The following is a 19,980-nucleotide window of genomic DNA, read 5'->3' as shown; positions in this document are numbered from 1 at the left end:
TGGCAAAGACAAAACACACTTTCTTTGCCAACACCTCAACCAGCAACTATGTCCCAAGCACAGATCCTCTCCTTCCTGAGTAAGGCAGGAATTGCCATCCTCATCTGCTCTCCAGGTAGGGAGCCTGAGGACCAACGGCATCCTTAAGCCATACCAATCAGGACTGTGAAGTCCGGGTCTGATTCCCACTGGTGGTACTACAAGTCTGCCTCCTTTGACACAGATGAGGAAACCGGGACCCACCTAGGGTAAATGGTGATTCGCAGAGAAGCGACGATGATAGCAGTGATGGTGAGCTCTCACCTGCTTTCACCGCCATCAACTCCATCCTCGTCTCACTGTGAAAGGAAGAGTCCTATTACACATTTTCAGGTGGGAAAACTGAGGCCAAGGAAGAGGAAGAAATAATCACCGTGGCAGCGGGAGTGCTAGTTAACAAAAGGACACAGGTCAGCCACCGACTTTGTACAACATGGGGGTTCTCACCACGCTGACCCTCGGGGTCAGCACCATCTCCCATCTCCCAGACAGCAGAGCTGGGCCTTGGGCGTGCTTAGCACCGGAACCCACCCACCCGTTTCGAGGAGGCGCTGGGCAGGGGGCTCAGGCTCCTCCAGCTAGTAAATCCTCTAACAAGGGAGAGTGATTAGTGTCGGATGTGGCGGTCGGCTTTTGTGCAGCTGACAACTTGTCCCTTTAGAGGCTGGGCCGGGCTCATTTCACAGGGGCCCTCCGCAGGCCCGCTCTCGGCTCCGTAATTACGCCATTCACCAGTCACCCAGGCCCGCCTCTGAACTCCTGACCCGGCACTGAAAGACTTGGGATCTCATTACTAATCTCTTAAGCCACCTAGTCCTCCAAAATACATCCATTTAAGTTGGAGGCCAAGGCTTTGGGGGTGGGAGCCAGAGAGAGGGAAAGTCCAGCAGAGGCCCTTCTCATGACATGGCCATGGGCCTGCTCTGGGGCCTGGGGCCGGAGTCACAGGGCAGCTGGCCTGGCTGGCTGGCTTGGGGCAGGACAGGCCTCCCCAAGGCTCGGGACTCAGCTCAGACACTATGCCTTGGGATGGGGAGGGCATCTGGACCCACCTGTTTGTAATTTCAGGGGTGCGGGTAGGGGATGAGGCCCATGTTTGTTTTAATTATTATTATTGTTGTTGAAAAGGGAGGGGAAAAAAATGAGCAGAAACTGCTAACATCTGGAGGCTGCTGTCCAGTTTACGTAATCTCCTGAAGCCGAGGAGGGACACGGGATCCCCAGCCAGATGGTCCGTGGGTGACTTCACAGTACATGTGTCTCCTCCGGCAGTTAAGATGCTGACAGGGTTAGAAGAGTGGGTTGCAGGACCTTCTTAAAAGTGTTTAGGGGTGAGGGATGGGGGCTTGGGGGTGCTTCCAGAGATCTCAGTCTTCTTTTGGAATACTCAAATTTTGCTCTGGCCAAAGCTCACATACTTCTTATATTTCTCTCTCATTCATTCACTCATGCACTCATTCAATATACACTGACATGACACTTATTACGAGTTAGGTTCTTTATCTCATGATATCTAAGGAAAATGGATCCCAGAGAAGGGGAAAAAAGGCCATAAAGATAAAATCCCTTCCCCAAAAGAGGTCCCAGACCCAAGTGGAGGTGGGGGCGGGGGGTAAATGATGATGCCAGCAAGCACCCATCCAACAATGTGGTGGGCTCTTTGCTCAAGGTTTGTGCAGGCCGAGAGGAACTGGGAAAAAAGAAGTTCCCAAACTATCTGTGCCCAAGCACCAGGCCTGAAATGACGAATCTTAATATCAAGAGGCTGGAGAGCAAGGGCTGGAGAAAAAAAAAGCGAGAGAAGGAGAAAAACTGGGCCACAGCTGAGCCATGACAAACCCAGTTTCCCAGATGATGTCAATAGCAGAAGCATGAAGGATAAAGTTCGAGATGTAGAATTTTGCTGCAAACACAATTCTGAGGACATTCGTATTCTTTTTAAAAGTCACATTGCTAACTTTATGTGTTTCCAAATCTCTTAAAAAAAAAAATTGTACTGAAAGCAATGAATGACATTTCATGAATTCTAGGTCAGAATATAAGCAGCCTAGACTCTGGAAGACATCAAGATGGTGCTGTTATCTTCAACTAGAATGTGCACTCAAATCTGGATTGAAACCCAGAGATACTGGCAGCGTGAGGTGAAAATTCGGAGGCATCACCAGTCTCCAATGTGAATCCTGAAGCAATATGAATCCGACATGTATTTCAGAGTTTGGGAGCACCGTCAGTTTTAAAACAGGACTTTGAGTATGGAAACACTTCCAGTTCAAGACCAGAATACCAGGGTACTGTCATTCTACTAACAGGGCCAAGCAATACCGTCTGCTCTAAATCCAGTACCCCCAAATGCCTGTGTCAGAAAATCAGACACCAAAGACGGAGAACACAGATCCAGTGAGCTTTGCTCTGAAATGCCCTGTCTACAGGCTCGGGGTGGAATTGGGAGACACGGTCAACTGAGGAGCAAAGCACTGCTCAGAGCCACTCGGACTCACACAGGCTGTCCGAGGAAGCCTCCAGACTGCTCCTTCACCTACTCTGGGATCCCTGAGATGTGCATGGGTTAATCAGGGAAGTGGTGACCGTGTTCAAACTCAGTGCCCGGTCACTGAAACCCTTGGTTAAGCATAGTTGAGCAGTGGTTAATGGCAGTCTTGACCACACTGGCCTATTCGAGAAAGGTCAAGGGAGTGATTTTTCACTTAAAAACAGCTGTGCATTAAAAGAACAAGACTTTCTCAAGTTCATAAAACTAGGAGTTTCCAGGTTGTCTTTGTGTTGTTTTCTCCCTGCCCCTTCTTTGCCATCTCCTCCTTTCCTAATAAAATGTGTGTGCCCCAAGCTGTGACCAGGATGACGGACAAGTCACACTGCCTGCAGGGAGCCCCACTGGTGCTCAGGGCACTGCCTGCAGGGAGGCCCCGCTCGGTGCCCAGACCATTGCCTGCAGGGAGCCCCGCTCAGTGCCCAGGCCACTGCCTGCAGGGAGGCCCAACTGGTGCCCAGGCCACTCAGAGCACCTTGTCTTGGGTTCTGCCCTTCACCACAAACCTCAGGGTTTTCTGATCCCCTCTGATCACCCTGGGAGAAAGCGCTGGAAAGTGCCGCGTGCGTGCCTCTCCTCTTTGCTTTTGAAGAGCAGCAGTCCTCTTGGCAGGGCTGCTCCAGTCCGATTTCTCCAAGGAAGAGGCTCTGAAGGATGCCATGCTCTGATGTGTGCAACGACCCAAGGACAGGGCTGGCATATGCTTTTATCAGCATATGCTGACCTTCCAGCTCAAAGAACGGCTCACATTCTGAAGGATGAGGGTGGCATCTCTCTCTGGCCTTCCTCTCCAGGTTTCAGCAGGAGGGACAGTGACATGCAAATTGGGGGCTTTGCCCATCAAATGTCCAATGGGCGCTGCTGACGCCCGTGTCCACCACCCCAGCCGCAGAGCCCTCTGGGGGACAGAGGCCATCTGCAGTGGTGCTCTCTCCCAGGGGGCCCTTGGACGAGGCAGCACACATCTGCAGAAGAGCAGGGTGTTGAAGCAGCTGTTTTGAGACATGGTCCATGGGAACCATCCCAGCATGATCTGGGATCTACAATATGACCTTCTCAACAATCCTACACCTGCCACTTGTCTGAACTTTCCATGAGCAGTGGAAGTCACACACATCCGAGAGATGTGGGCCAGAACTCACTGACATCATGACTGAATACTCTAAGATGCCTCAGTTCCTCCACTGAAAAATCAAATGACGAGATCTACTTTGGAGGGTTGTCCCAGGGTTAAAAGATCCCTTGCAAGTGCAGACACATAGCCCTGCAGGCCAGAAACACGCTGAACATTCCCCTCCGTTGTCCCTTCCCACTTCTTTTTTCCAGGTTCTAGAAGAAGACAGTCCTGGGCATGAATTCCAGATTTCCCTGCCTCACCCTTAGCTGGTTGTAGAAACTTGGGTGAGTTATTAATACTTCACCTTTGTTAAGTCCCAATTTAGTCCTTTGTAAACCAGTGAAAGTTAGTCCCTACTTCCCAAAGCGGCTGGCGGGTATAAATGTGCTAACAACGGAGTGAAACTCTGGGTAGAGGTCCTGACATGGAGTACTCAGGCAGAAAGCCAGAGCTTTTATGTTGCTATCACCACCAGCTATTGCTATTACTACTATGTCCTTGGTGATTACTGTCATTTACTATTATTTAGTCATTCCTCTGCATCTGTCCTCTCATGTTTATTGTCAAGCAACCTTCGTGAGTCTCAGCTTAGTCCTCTGCAACCAGTGAAAGATAATCATTATCTCTTAGAGGGGTTGGCGGCTGTGTATGTGTTGTCACACTGTGAAACTCGGCTTTTCAGGTACCAAACTCTGTTCTAGACCTGGCGTACCTCAAGGTGTAAGATGGAGCCCAGATACTCAGCAGTTCATGGGACATGTGGTATGGAAAGTCATAGACAAAGGCCGATGCAAAGTACTGATAAAAGGCCACTTGTGCCGGGCCACGGATGGTTGCAGAAGTGCTATGTGGTATCAGAGAGTGAGGGCTCCACACGGGCTGGGATGGTCAAGAGACGCCACGTGAAAGAGGAGCTGGTTGAAGCAGACCTTGAAAGATAGTTAAGCTTTAAATGAGAGGACTTCCCTGGTGGTCCAGAGGTTGAGAATCACCTGCCCATGTGGGAGACATGGGTTCCACCCCTGGGCCGGGAAGATCCGACATGCCGTGGAGCAGCTGTGCTGTGAATCACAACTGCCAGCCACAATTACTGAAGCCCGTGCTCTAGGGCTGGGGTTCTGTAAGTACCGAGCCTGCACGTTGCAAGTACTGAAGCCCGCCCTCTCTAGAGCCCATGTTCCACAACCAGAGAAGACACTGCAATGGGCAGCCTGAACAGCGCAATGAGGAGTAGCCCCTGCTCACCTAGAGAAAGCCTGTGCAGAGCAATGAAGACCCAGCACAGCCAAAAATGGATGAATTTTTTTTAAAGGTGGATGAATGAAGGATGGTGTTTCCATGTAGAAGAAATGGAAACTCCAAGGTCTGTCTGGGGATTGCAGATGGGTCCATTCTGTCTGGAAGGTTCCTGTCTAATAAACCTGTTAGACAACAGGCTGTGAGGAAAAGCTGAGGCAAACAGACCGTGGAAGGCCTTACGTGCTAAGACTCTGGGATTTTATATGCCGTGGGGAGCACAGCGCATAAATATAAATAAATAGAGATCTTTCACAACCGAGAGATCCCTGAGACCAATATTTATTGTGAACGATGGAAAAGGTACTACAAAAGGAAAAATCCTCCAATAAAGATACGTGCAGGCTTAATGATTTAAGATGATGTATCACAAAAAGATGAGTATGTCATATTTCACTTTGGGAACAAAAGAAGGGTTATTCTTAAAAAAAAAAAAAAAATTCTTGGGAGAAGTGTGTCTGCTGGAAAGCATGTGGGCTGTGGAGCCTGAAACCATTGGTCTCACTCCTGTTCCACCATTTGGAGGAAGGGTTCTTTTGCTTCTCCATCTGTGAAACAAGAACACAGTTCTCACTAGATTATAAGGATTTAATGCCATCACCAAAGTGAATCCGTGTAGACCCCAGTTCTTACATGCCAAGCAATGCTCCACGTGCTCTTTGCATGCCGTTTTCTAGAATACTCGCAACTGCCAGTCCATCTCCCTGTTTTACAGATGAGGAGACTGAGGCAGAGAGAGACTATGGTCGCCCTGGGTCTCACTACAGGTGGCCGCACGAGGACGTGCTAGACAAGAACAGCTCTAACAGGGGGGCTCAGTGTCTGCCTGTGGCTATTTAATTTTAAATTCATCAGAAGTTCAGTTCCTTAGTGCCCTGAGCCACATCTCCAGGGTTCAGTACAATAGGTGGCGAGGGGCAGTAGTGCCAGGAGGGGCAGTAGGCACCTCCACTGTCGCCAAAAGTCCTATCAGAGAACGGATCTGGAGGCCGGCTCTCTACACTGACCCAGCTCTACCTTCTCCGGCACATGAACTGACCACAGCTCCCCAGTGTGTGTCAGTTTCTCTCCTTCCTGCATGGCTCTGGATTACTTTTCTCTTCCCAGACCCCTTGCCCCAGGCAGCTGTGTTGCAGACCTGGGCATCACCCTGGCAGTAGCCACAATTCCTGAGAGCAGTATCCTGCCAGCAGGCCAGATCTCTCCCCAACTCACCTCTCTTTCCCAAGATGGAGACAAATGCAGGCTTCAGGCAAGCATCCCCTTCCACCAGCTGGATGTATGGGTCCAGTTTGGAAAAGGTCTCGGGGCGGGCAGGAGCCCCCCAGGGAAGACTTTGCTGGACCACCCTGGCACAGGAGCTTGCCCCTCAGCATGGGTACCTGTCACGTGCCTCTCTGAGTCCATTTCTCCCTCAAAAATGAACACGCTACAAATATATCCTGGCACATGGATCTAGCCAAAGAATTAGGTGAGTTTTAAAAAATCTGTGTCTGGGGTGGTGAAGAGGGTAGAAAGCTCTTTTTGGTCTGGTTCTATAGATAACGGGCTTCCCAGGTGGCGCCGGGGGAAAGAATCCTGCCAGTGCAGGAGACACAAGAGACATTTGATCCCTGCTTTGGGAAGATGCCCTGGAGAAGGAAATGGCAACCCACTAATCCACTCCAGTATTCTTGCCTGAGAAATTTCATGGACAGAGGAGCCTGTGGGCTACAGTCCATGGGGTCGCAAAGAGTCAGACACAACTGAGAGACAGAGCACGCAGCTTCTATAGACTGCCTAGGTTACTTTTTAAAAGTAAGGATGTTGGGGTGGAGAGTGGGGGGCAAGGGGGTTACAAAACAAACAAATGAACACACACACCCCCCCCAGAAGCAAAATGCTGTGCACAACCGACATCCAACTCTCCCCAGACCCCCATCCTTCGGGCCTGGCTCGAGAAAGTTTACTTCCAGACTTGGAGAAACGAGCATGTGGTTTTGGGGGCAGACTCCAATACCGCTGAAGCCGCAGGCTCAGCAAGCTCGACCGGCTGCTGCTTCCTAAGCGTATTATGGTCTCGGAGAGTGAACGCTGTTTACATATTTGACATGTTTCTTGGGTACAGGACATGAAACTAAATTATACAGCAAAGACGACGCTGGCCAAACACCGGTGCCCCCACTTAAAAGAACAATAATTTTAAAAAATAAAAAGAAGAGAAAATGAAAGACAAGGATGGAATTGAGTCTTGCGGGAGCCTGAGTAAACGGCAAGGAAGGAGGGAAGGGGTCTGGTCCTGAAGGGATAGGGAGGGAGGGACGATGCGGAGAATACAGACAGCAAGATGGGAGAGGAGTGGGCTGAGAGATGCAAGAAAGACAAAGGCCTAGGGATCTTGCAGGAGGGGCTGTGGTGTGAACTGGCCCGGCCGTGTCTGCTCTCTGCAGAGAACCAGTGGAAGCCGCCCCAAACCACAAAGCCTGGCTTGCTCTTGGGCTGCAAGACAGGAGTCGACTGGCAAGCAAGAGCTTTCTCTGCTCCATGAAGCACCTTCCTGTAACCCGTGCGTGTCTGCTGCGCAGGCCAGCACACCCTCCCCTGTCAATGCACGTGTCTCTAAGAATAACTCCACGTGCCTGCATACCACCGTGGTTTGCCCAAGTTTTTCTTTCCTTCTTAGAAGTACCTGTGTCAGGGTTCCCTGTCCTCCAAGGACACAGCAGATGACTTGAGGGTAGTGGTTGAACACTTCCTCTCAGCCTCGACTCCCTGCTGAAAAGGATGTTCTAGACATAGTGAAAGATTGAAGGCAGGAGAAGGGGACGGCAGAGGATGGGATGGTTGGATGGCATCACCGACTCCACGGACATGAGTCTGAGCAAGCTCCAGGGATTGGTGACGGACAGGGAAGCCTAGTGTGCTGCAGTCCATGGGGTCACAAAGAGTTGGACACGACTGAACTGAACTGAATGGAGACATAGTAGGTTCACAACAAGACTATAGTGGGTTTTAAATCCAAATATCAGAATTGCTTTCTAACAGATAGGGATTGAGGGGTTTAGGGAAGTTATTTCATCACAGCCAAATCTTAAGTGAAATAGGACCAACAGACTCTCAAAGTCTCTCTCTGCTTAGATTTCTGTAGTCCTAAAGACTGTGTTTCTTTAAAAATAACAACACAGAACTCAATATTTCCTCATTGGATCCCTCAGTTGCTAAAACTCCATGGACAGAAAGAAGCACTTCTTTAAAAAGGTTTTAGTTGCTAGCAGAAGGAAACCTACATCTGTGGACCCACTGTCTCAACATCTGTGGACCCACTGTGTCATCCTTGACCAACGCCTGCCATAGGAATGCTGCCACTCCTGTTTCACAGATGGGGCAGAGGCAAGGAGAACCGGCTTGCTTGGAGGGACAGAGTCAGTAATTGGTGACTCTAGAATCAGAAGCCAGGTTGAGCTGATCCTGAACCTCATTTTTTTTCTATAAAACTCTCATCATTCAAAGTTGGGAAGGCACAGTCATAATGTCTAGCATTTATTGGTTTGAATAAAGCTTGAAACAGCAAGTGACTTAAGAAGGGAGAAAAGAAGAGGGGTGGAGGAGAGTCTGGTGGAGACCTTCGCTGGGGTCATGAAAAATTTGATAGATTTAAAGTCCGCCCCCCCAACCCACATTTCCATATCAAGTCCAGGATGTTATCACCACCAGGGCAAAGGGGTCCTTTCTGAGGCAGAAACTGGCTTTTAGTCTTCTGGAGGGATTTTTGGGTGCCCCACACCAATGGGACAGACTGTAACAGGCCATAGGACTAGCTGTTTTGTCTCCTTAGATGACTCACACATGTGCTCTTGAGAAATTATTCAGAAACCACCAGAAGAAAGCAGATCCCTTGGGTACTTGGGAAAACTGCTTGGAATCCTCTCTGACATTTTGGCGCATCCCTTTGGCCTCCCGCTTCCCCCCACCACCAGCGGATGCTGTCCCATTTCACCAGCGAGAAGAGCTGACCACACTGGTGAAGGGATACGTCTCAGCAGGGGCCTCAGCACTGGGTACTGAGCCCACAGTTGCCCCTCTCCCCAGCCCTTTGCCAATATGAGCATCAGCAGAGAACGGCTCATCCAGGCAAAATGTCCACATGGGGCTGTTTCAATGCAATACCAGTAGCTGGTGCAAGAAGAGAAAGAAGTAGGAGAAAGCGTGGCACAGGCAAGGACGTCCACCTACTGCACACAGGGAAGGCAGCTCTTCATTCTGAGATGAGAAGCAAAACTTGAGTTTCATAAGGTGCTTCAAACCCATCTTTCAGGCGGTGCTCCTAGAGGTCAGTCCTCATCCTCAAATAAGCATCTGATCTGTTGGTGCTCAGAACCTCAGAGAAGCTCCTCACTGCACTTGGAATAAAGTGCAGGGACTTCCCTTGTCCAGTGGTTAAGACTTCACGTGCCCATGGCAGGGGGCCTGAGTTCAGTCCCTGGCCAGGGAGCTAGATTCTCCACGCTGCTAAGAGTTTGCGTGCACAACTAAAGATCCTGCACGTCCCAATAACGACCCAGCATCCCGGGGGCCACAACTGAGACCTCGAGCAGCCCATAAATAAATAGTGAAGTCTAAATTTCAAGCATCTGAAGGCGGGTGCCAGGTCATTTTCATAGCCCATCTCTCTTGACATCCCCTGGATCTCATTTTTCATTTCCCCCTGAATTTCTTATTGACCTTTTTTGGATGCCTGTCTCCCTGTCTCTCTGTCTCTCTGACATGATCTTCCTTTCAATACCCCTCTACTACCCCAGATTATCCTTCCAGTCACAGCTCAGCGATCACACCCAGAGGAAATATTCACCCACCCTCCCCTTGACTCCTCGGTCCCAGCACGTCCTACCCTGCACCATGGGTGCCAGTGGAAAGATATCTTGTCCTTATGTCAGAGAGCCCAGTGGATTTCTGCTCCCTTCCTCTGGACACAAGGACGCAGGAGATGCAGATGAATGGTCCCTGCATTCTGGGCCTACAACTCGGTGGCACCAGGGAGCGCACATCTCTTGCAAGTCCCTTACCAACATCTCAAGGCTTCTCAGGTAGAGCACATGCTTTTGTGACAAACCTGCAAACGCAGCCAAGTTTCCCCTTCCATCTACAATTGTCCTGCTGGTGTTTTGCTTCATGTTCTTCCCCACAATCCATTAATAATTAGCCATGGAGCCAAAAATCTACACTCAGGGTTCAGCAACTTGAAACATTTCCTGAGCTTCTCCCATATTTTCATAAACGTGTTTAAAGTGACTTTCTGGAAAGGGCAACACTTAACGTGAAAGAATGACTGCCCCTAGGTAGAGATGTTGGTGGCATGGCAGAAATAGTGGGCCCATACTGGCGGTCCTGGAGAGGGGGTTCCCACTTTCCTCGAGGTACTTGAATGCACACTAGGCAAGAAAACACGCAAATGGCAGGCTTCCTGGTCTGTTCTCCTGTGTCAGCCACGGAAGCGGGCGTGAGCTGACTTGTCCTGCACCCAGGCTCCTGTGACGAACCCCGCGACCTGAATCCTGGTTCTGCCGCGGTCTCTTAGAAGGGCGCACCCCACCCAACTAGTCAGTCTCTCGGCTCTCAGAGCCTTCCTGTCCCAATCTGTCAGATGAGAGCAGCAATTCCTACCTTTGCAGAAGCTTAAGTCGGATTCAAGGAATTTGATGCAGAGCCTAGCTGAACTTGGAAAATATTATTTTTATAATTTGTCCAGGACCTTCTGAAAGTGGGCAAAGGACTTTTCCATCCCTACATGCTGGCTTTCATCCCTGCTGGCTGAGTAAGCTGATAGCAGTGCGGTTTCTTCCTCAGGGAAACTCCCTCTGAATCTCAGACTCTTGGGTCTTGGCTGCTATTTCTAGCTGGACACACCCCTCCCATGGAATAGTGAGCACTGTGAGGGCTACAAAAGGACCAGCGCTTCTCCGGAGTTTCGCAAAGTGCCTGCTCTAGCCCCGAGTGTGCAGGAAACATTTGTTAATGCAACTGTGCTTATTCACCCAACCAAACGCTGACTGAGCTTCTGTGCAGTGTGGCTCACTAGAATGAGGGTGCAGAGAGGAGGCCTGACACGAACCGAAGACGGAATTAACACACACTACCCGATACATGGGAAACGAACAAAACCACCACCGTGACAAACAGTGCTAAGCTTTTTCTCTGCATTCACTCCCTTAATCCCCACCAAATCGATGCCACCATTCTCTCTTTCCAGAAGAGACAACTGAGGTTCCTGGAGGAATAACTGGCTCAAAATTCCCAAATAAAAAGAAAAGCTATGCAGGCAGGGCCACCTTGGCACGACTTCCACTTGACCCCACGGATGTCTGTGTTTTCTACCTGCTTACATTCCTCAGGGCAGGACCCTTTCATTTGCCCATTTAGTCAAATGCATAAGTCAACAAATCCATCAAGACAAATTATGATTTGTATTTTAATAGAGGCACACCATGTTCTGGATATGCCAAGGAACAGGTACTAGCGATTCTCAGTGAGGTGGCAAAGGATTGATATGTCTAATCATGGGTCAGTGGATGCAAAGTCAGAATCAGTCACCAAGAAAGGCGAGATGCCCAGGGCTTCCTGTGTGACCACCAGCTCAGCCTGAGTGCCTTGTGATGGCAGCTTACTGCATCACAGGCACTCCTTCTCATTGTGGATAGCGCTTGTGCTAAGCAAGGTTGTCTTTACTTTGGCTCTGAAACTACAGCCCTGGAAATGCTTAGTTTAAATGTTACTCTCAAAGGATCAACCAAATAAATTGGTTGGTTGACTGCAGGTCCATAATCCCTGGGAGAGCACTGCGCATTCCGATAGCCTTTGCGTCTCCACCACCTCCTGTGCGGGAGGAGGAAGGGGACTATTTGGACAGGAGGAACCTGGCTTGGGAAGAAATGCAGTGGGGGGCGGGGTGGGGGGCAGGATGAAGGAATCTCTGCAGCTCTCTTTGGCAGCCTGTGGTGTAAAGCACAGAGAAATGTGAGACCTGGAGACCAAATGAGAACAAGACGGGATCTTTGCAAACACTTAAACCAAGCTGTGCTGACTTTCCCAAAAGAGAGATAACTCTGTACTTTCAATCTGTTCCATTTTTGTTCTGTCTCAGGGACCTCTTGAATTCCAGCAGGGCCAGGAAGGTGCACGGCCAAAACATCCCAAGAATGTCTCTTATTATAGGATGTTCAGCCCGATGCACACAGCCAGGGAGGTTTGATGCTTCTGATAACATTTGGATATAAGACTCGATGTTCGGGCGGAGGAGCTTCAGTTCAGTTCAGTTCAGTCGCTCAGTCGTGTCGGACTCTTTGCGACAACATGAATCGCAGCACTCCAGGCCTCCCTGTCCATCACCAACTCCCGGAGTTCACTCAGACTCACGTCCATCGAGTCAGTGATGCCATCCAACCATCTCATCCTCTGTCGTCCCCTTCTCCTCCTGCCCCCATCCCTCCCAGCATCAGTGCTAACCAAATTTGGGCATCTTGTTTGAGGGGGATGGACAAGCAAGACCGGGGACTTTGAGAAGTGGAGGGTTCACGCAAAAATGGAAATGAAAATTTTAATCATTTTCTAGACTCATCTAGCACAGAGAGGGTGGGGTCTCCGCAGTAACCACAGTAATAGCCTGCCTGCTGACTCCGACAGGGCTATGCCTTTCGAGAGCATCCTCACATTATGGTCTTACACATTCATAAGGTCAAGGTTGGGTCTCCTTCTTCTTTGGTTTCTTCCATGGGCTCCAGCACAGAGCCAGGGACATAACTCCAATAAACACCTGCATTTATCATTTTTGCAGCATCAGGGGAAATACAGAGACTAGGACAATACTGACTTATAAAGAAGAAACGGACGTCACTGTGGTCATTTCATCACTCTCCAAGTGGACAGAGTGTTCCAGTGAACACCAGCGTACCAGCAACAGGGACACCTAGACAGAGTGGGAGCAGCCTGAGCTCAAGCTGTGAGCAGTGCCTGGAAGATTTTTGCTGTCGCTGTTCATCAGCTAAGTTGTGTCTGACTCTTTGTGACCCCATGGACTGCAGCACACCAGGCTTCCCTGTCCTTCACAACCTCCTGGAGTTTGCTGAAACTCATGTCCATTGAGGTGGTGATGCCATCCAACCATCTCATCCTCCATTGCCCCCTTCTCCTCCTGCCCTCAGTCTTTCCCAGCATCAGGGTCTTTTCTAATGAGTCGGCTCTTCACATCAGGCGGCCAAAGAATTGGAGCTTCAGCTTCAGCATCAGTCCCTTCAATGAATATTCAGGGTTGATTTCCTTCAGGATTGACTGGTTTGATTTCCCTGCAGTCCAAGAGACTCTCAAGAGTTTTCTCCAGCACCATGGTTTGAAAGCATCAATTCTTCGGTGCTCAGCCTTCCTGATGGTCCAACTCTCACATACGTACAAAACTACTGGAAAAACCATAGCTTTGACTAGACAGACCTTTGTCAGCAAAGTGGTTTCTCTGCTTTGTAATCTGCTATCCTTCCAAGGAGCATGCATCTTTCACTTCATGGCTGAAGTCACTGTCTGCAGTGATTTTCAGAGCCCAAGAAAATAAAATCAGTCACTGCTTCCACTTTACCCCTTCCATTTGTCATGAATTAATGAGATCAGATGCTATGATCTTAAGCTTTTTGAATGTTGAGTTTTCAGCCAGCTTTTTCATTCTCCTCTTTACCCTTGTCAAGGGGCTCTTTAGTTCCTCCTCAATCACCTCATGGAGTGTGCACGGTACCACCAACGCAAAGATCTATCCATCCATGGCTCTTTCCACCTGATTCAGTGACATTTTTCAGGAACCCGGCTACTCCCAGCTCCTGAACAAGACCACACATTCCCACACTCCCAGTGTCGCCTTCCAGGAGAAACTTTCCATCCTAAATTTCCCACCACAGGCTGTGTGACCTTGCAGAAACCACTCCACGTCTCAGTTTCTACAAGGTAAGTAGTAATTCTTCCCTTGAAGAATGGCGAGGCGGTTGGTTATGAAGCATGTATGCGGGCCCAGATCCGTGGCTGGTGGACCTCGACACAGCTGGTTCCCTCCCCACTCTCTTCCCTGTGCTTCGGGATCGCTGCTTCTGCACGGCCTGTTCCTGTAGGATGCTCGCGTGTGCGTGCCTGTGTGTGTGTGTGTAAGAGACAGAGAGAGAGAGAGAGGAGGAGGAAAGTGGAGGAGGAATGTATAATTGGGTTAAGGGAAGGGAAGGTGCTCACAGTGCATCTAAGAAGCCCACAACTCCCTCTCTCAGGCCATCAACCTCTTGCCTGGAGGCCCTGACAGGGTGAAAATTAACCACCAGCCTCCTCTAGTCACCGCGCAGGGTGATGACGGCCACAGTTACACTTCCTCCTCTTCTCTGCTGTCAGAAGGGAGCCGTGTCTACACTCCAGGAAGAGGCTTGACTCAGCCATGCAGGCTGTGCGTGTAGTGTCTGTGTGTGTGCACATGTTGGCCCGTGCATGATGGGGTTGGTGTGGGAATGGCTTCCAGGCACTCGCTTTGAAACAGGGAACTGGGGGGACTTTTGTTCTGCCAGCCCCCAGACCCCTTGTCCGGCCCTGCACCCAGGCGGCACATACCTCCCCACCCCTGACCCTGTATCCTCCAGTGAGCTGATCTCATTATGGCAAATTTAGTTACAGCTGAAGTCTCCTTGTAACAAAGATTATGTCCAAGCCCAGAGTAATGGAACCTAGTCGATTTCATTAAAATAAAATTGGTTACAATGAATAATTCAATAGGATGATTTTGTTTCCTCATCTCCTCTTTGTAGATCGAAGAGTGAGTATTTATAATGATTTTTTTAAATTGGATTGTTGTTTAGGAAGAGATAATCACCCATGATTCCTGACAGCACCACACCCCCCACTCCCCCTTCCCAGACTGGAATAATTGCCTGGGCGAAGTCTCTTTTCAAATGCTAAGACTGGAAAATTCTTTCTCTCCTTTTCTCACATTAGTAGCAATAACCTTTGGTGGCTTTTAAGCACAGCTGTTACCTCAACACTTGGTCACGTGAGATTCTGAGTGCGTTAATAATACCCTTGTTTGAACGATGTTTTTAAAACATTTCTAGAGACTGGATGGCGGTGTTGCATCTGGAATGCCTGGCTCTATCACTGGCCAGCCCTGTTGTTCCTAAAGCAAGGCACTCCTTATGAGAAAGGTAGCGATGTATGTGTTTATCTACAATCAATTAAACACACATCGCTCGAACTCCTGATCTTATCTACATCTGTTCTTGAAGATGGGGAACAAAGTAAATAAAACCTTAAAACTCTTTTCACACAATTAGCAGCCTAAGGGGGAAGCCAGACATGGAAACAGGTAATTAGAGTTCAGACCATGGGTGTCACCCAACATGAACCCAGCAAGTATAGAGGCGGCATGGGGCAGAATGAGCGTAGGCAGGTTCATTCATTCACGCACCCGGCTAGCACTGCACAGGACAACATTAGGGAATCCCTCGCTTACATTTCTTTCCACCCTCCCCAGAAACAGAGACAAATGCGTACACAAAGAATCTGATGTAGGTAAACACAATCAGATAAGTGAACAAATGATCAAATAAACACTATAATCGAGGTTAGGTTCTTTGTCCCTCTTCCAGTGATTCTCCCTGGGCCCTAGAAGAAGGTCCTGTGTCTCTTTCATCTAGAAACCAGGCCCCTCCACCCTCGCGCCAGCCCTCCACCGACCATGAGTCAGAGAAGCAATGTTGGAGAGGAATGGGGAGAAATAATGGCTCTCCTGCAAGGCCAGGTGGGAGGCCGGCCTCTGAAACGGTTGTGGGGCTGGGCGGTAGGAAGCGTGGGCGTGTCTCTGGGAAACGGGAGTCTCGGAAGAAGGCAGGTGCACGCTGAGCAGGATAATTGGAAAGGGGACTCTGGGGACAGCAGGGCCATCCCTAGAATCACAGAAGCTCTGGTGGCCCCAGTGCTCTCGCTCCCTCAACTAAGCTGATAGTCCCTTGGGGAAGAACCCTGGGACATAAATAGTGCATTCGGGAATGAGGAATGAGTCACAGCTTTTGAGTGTTGGGAAGGTCCTTGGAGACCATCCAGTTCAACTAACTCCCTAATTTAAAGATGGGGAAAGTGGGGCCCGGAGAAGTGGGAAGGCTAGTCCCAAGCCACACAGAGCATTCATGATGGAGATGCCATATTCAGGAGAGCGTGCTAGAGGAGGACGTGACTTGACACCCTCCTCTGTCAAAAGTGAGACTCTCCCTGAGAATTCATTCTTATGCCATTGAATGTCAGTGGTATATCCAGAATGGAGTGCTTTCCCCAAATATGACTTCTAGTAGGAGACACAGGACAGTCATTACCCCTGCTATGCTAATGTTTTTTGCCCTTAAAAACTCCAAATTCAATTGCTGACAAACAAGTCTCATGAGACCTCAGAATGACCTTTGGCTATTGGCGGCAACATGGATGGACCTAGAGATTATCGTGTGCTGTCCAGGTTTGTCAAAGCTTTCTAGGAGATCAAACCAGTCCTTCCTAAAGGAAACCAACCCTGAATATCCATTGGAAGGACTGATGCTGAAGCGCCAACACCTTGGCCACCTGATGCAATGAGCTGACTCATTGGAAAAGACCCTGATGCTGGGAAAGATTGAAGGCAAAAGGAGAAGAGGGCAACAGAGGATGAGATGGCTGGATAGTATCACGGACTCAATGGATATGAATTCAAACAAACTTTGGGAGATAGTCAAAGTCAGGGAAGCCTGGAGTGCTGTAGTCCACGGGATTGCAAAGAGTCAGACACAACCTAGCGACTGAACCACAACGGAGGTATGGTCAAGCGGCCATGTCCAGTGACACTGCCCTTGTGATGGGCAACCTTGAGGGGCAGAGCAGCGATTTGGAATGTCTGCAGGAAATGTCATGCACGGCTGGGCGCTTACCTGGGACGCTGCTGGTTGGCCGATGATGACCCAGCCTGGGCACTGCTGGTCTTGGTGGGACACTGTAGCATTGGATGCCCACTGATCCAGGAACCCCTGGGGCGTGTAGACACCACAGTCCTTGATGCTGGTTTTTTGTTCAAACTCCTCACATACCCCGTCACCATCATGGAAATAGCACCGGCTGGGTTCATCTGTGGGAGACAGACACAGAAGGGACAGAACAGATCAGTGTTTGTTCTTTGGCCCTGGGTGCCACCAGCAGTTACGGAATCAGATACACAGAATCATCAGCACAGTCAAGCCCACCACTGATGGTCATCACTGACTGTTACTCAGGCTGTGAGTCACTGATGGTCACCACTGACTGTTATTTACAATGGAGATCTTGCCATAGGAGGCAACACTGGTGAATCTGGAAGACATTACACGAAGGAGAAACACTGTACGATTCCACTTATATGATGCATATAAAGCAAACTCACAGAAGGAGAGAGTAGAATGGCGACTGCCAGGGCCTGGAAGGAGGGGGGCTGAGATTTCAAATCCACTGTTCTAACGGTATAAAGCTCTGTTATGCAAGATGAATAAGTTTTAGCGATCTGAGGTACAATACTGTGACGATAGATTAAAAAAAGCTGTATGTACACTTACAAATTTAAGAGGGTAGATCTTGTATTATGTGATTTTTACTACATAACATACACGCACATTAACAAAGACTTCCACCTTCATACCTCTTGTGAGCCCCACAGTACCTTTGTGAGAAAGATATCATTGGTTTAGTTTTCTACATTGGGAAATTGCAATCCTGCATGTCTTAAATAACTTGCCCAAGGTCATGAAATGTGTTCATGCCGGATCCTGATTTTAAACTCGGGCTTTCGCTGTCCAAGTTCTAGGTACATTATCTGCCACCGTAGCACTTCGTAGTCTTAAACTGACTATTTTGACTATTTAACTGTAAATAGGATTACAGGCTGACATAGAGTGAACTGTTATATGAGAGCCTCTGGCATCAGCCCCAGGTCTGTAACTGAATTGCTCTGTTCCTTTAGACAAATCTCTTTCCCTCTTCTGGGCTCAGTCATCATTGAAGGGGGTGAAACTGCTGAAACTCCAGGAGCCCTTCCTGTCTAAGGTGCTATCTTCTAGATATTTGCTGGATATCTTAGGTATTTCAGTTAAAGGCCAAGTGAGTTCTCAAGCTCCTATGTAACTCAAATCATAGCCAGGAGTCCTGCTTGGGACAGTTTAAAGCTGCAGCTGGCTGCAATGACTCTCCGTGAGCTGCAAGAACAAAACTCAAGGGAAACAGAGTTAGCTGGATGCCTTCTTTTTAAAAAAAATTTTTTTTAACTTTTAACTTTTATTGGGCTATAGTCAATCCAGTGGAAAAGACCCTGATGCTGGGAAAGACTGAGGGCAGGAGGAGAAGGGGATGACAGAGAATGAGGTAGTTGGATGGCATCACCGACTCAATGGATGTGAGTTTGAGCAAACTCTGGGAGATAGTGAAGGACAGGGAAGCCTGGCGCGCTGCAGTCCATAGGATCACAGAGTCAGACGTGACCTAACAACTGAACGACAACATAGCCGATTGACAATGCTGTGATAGTTTCAGGTGAACAGCTATACATATACATGTATAGCTGGATGCCTTCTAAGCAGGTAGGACCTATACAGTACATGCTTCTTGATGTTTCAGAATAGAGTAACACAAGGAGAAATCTGGAGGTAGCTGTCCAAAAGCGATCATCTGGCCAGGTACACCTTCCCAGCTCCTCTAGGAAAGCTAAGTACTCCCTCCTGTGTGGATTCCTATTTTACAAAGATCCCCATCATAATCTGCCTGCAATTAGTCTGAATCTGCCTGCAACGCGGGACACCTGGGTTTGACCCCTGGGTTGGGAAGATCCCCTGGTGAAGGGAAAGGCTACCCACTCTAGTATTCTGGCCTTGAGAACTCCATAGACTTTATAGTCCATGGGATTGCAAAAAGTTGGACACGACTGAGCGACTTTCACTTCACTTCACCGTCTTAACACTCATCCCGCTGTATTGCCATCGCATTTTCATGTAGCAGCTCCTTCAAACAGCACACTTGGAGAGTGGGAGAGAATGTTCGCATAAATTCTGCCCAGGCAAGAGGCACCTCTCCTGAGAAAATCTAAATATCGCAGAGCTTACGGTCACCCTGAGAATGCTGCTTGGTCTAGGACATTCTTCCCTGACTTGCTCTGAAAGAATAGAGTGAAGCCTCATTTAACACCAGGGTTTGGTTTCTGCCCCTCGTACTCGGGAGGGGTGTGTGTGTGCATGTTGCTCAGCTGTGTCCGACTCTTCCTTACTCCATAGATGGTGGCCTGCCAGTTTCCTCTGTCCATGGGATTTCTCAGGCAAGAATACTGGAATGGGCTGCTATTTCCTTCTCCAGGGGATCTTCCCAACCCAGGGATCGAACCCAGTTCTCCTGCACTGCAAGCAAATTCTTTGCTGTCTGAGTCACCAGGGAAACTCATATTAGGTATGTAACTTTGCACAATCAGCTTCACTTCTCACCCTCTGGCTTCCTATCTGTAGTACAGAAACCAGCAAGGACAACCTCTCAAGATAGCCATACAACTTTAATAAGAAATGGACATAAACACACAGTGTATATCTTAAAATAATGATCAAGAGAAAAAAATACTCTTCTCATAAGGGTTTAATTTATTCCTAAGTGGCTGAATTGAATCAGCTTGTAAAATCAGTATTCATTTGAAACACTTTCAAGAGGCATTCCTTCAAATGGAAAGAGCCTGGGTCAAGTAGAACTAGGACTTGAATTTCTGTGATGCTGACTATCCGAAAAAAGGAATCATTGAATTCAGGGGCAGCAGAATTTTGAGCCCCTTCCAAGCTCCAAAATCCCTTGTTTATTTCTGCAAACAGTTTACATAGTGAAATGCTATCAAAAGAGCCAGAATAAATCAATCCATTATAATTCAATTATTTAAGGATGAGTTTAAGCCAGCTGAGGACTCCAGTGACCAGTAGCATGCCTG

At 48.8% G+C, this 19,980-nt stretch overlaps 1 protein-coding gene across 1 annotated transcript in view; it reads right to left on the bottom strand.

Annotated features, from left to right (window-relative positions):
- PAPPA (pappalysin 1) overlaps window positions 1–19,980 on the bottom strand; it is a 254,703-nt gene that overhangs the window by 88,659 nt on the left and 146,064 nt on the right. Inside the window, exon 10 of the mRNA XM_068974426.1 lies at window positions 16,934–17,127. Within this exon, the coding sequence (XP_068830527.1) occupies window positions 16,934–17,127 (194 nt within the window). The remainder of the gene's footprint in view (window positions 1–16,933; window positions 17,128–19,980) is intronic.

Source organism: Capricornis sumatraensis, chromosome 6, assembly GCF_032405125.1.
Source record: "Capricornis sumatraensis isolate serow.1 chromosome 6, serow.2, whole genome shotgun sequence".
Lineage (NCBI taxonomy): Eukaryota > Metazoa > Chordata > Mammalia > Artiodactyla > Bovidae > Capricornis > Capricornis sumatraensis.
Note: the sequence above shows the minus strand (reverse complement) of the source record. Positions and strands in the feature narration are given on the sequence as shown.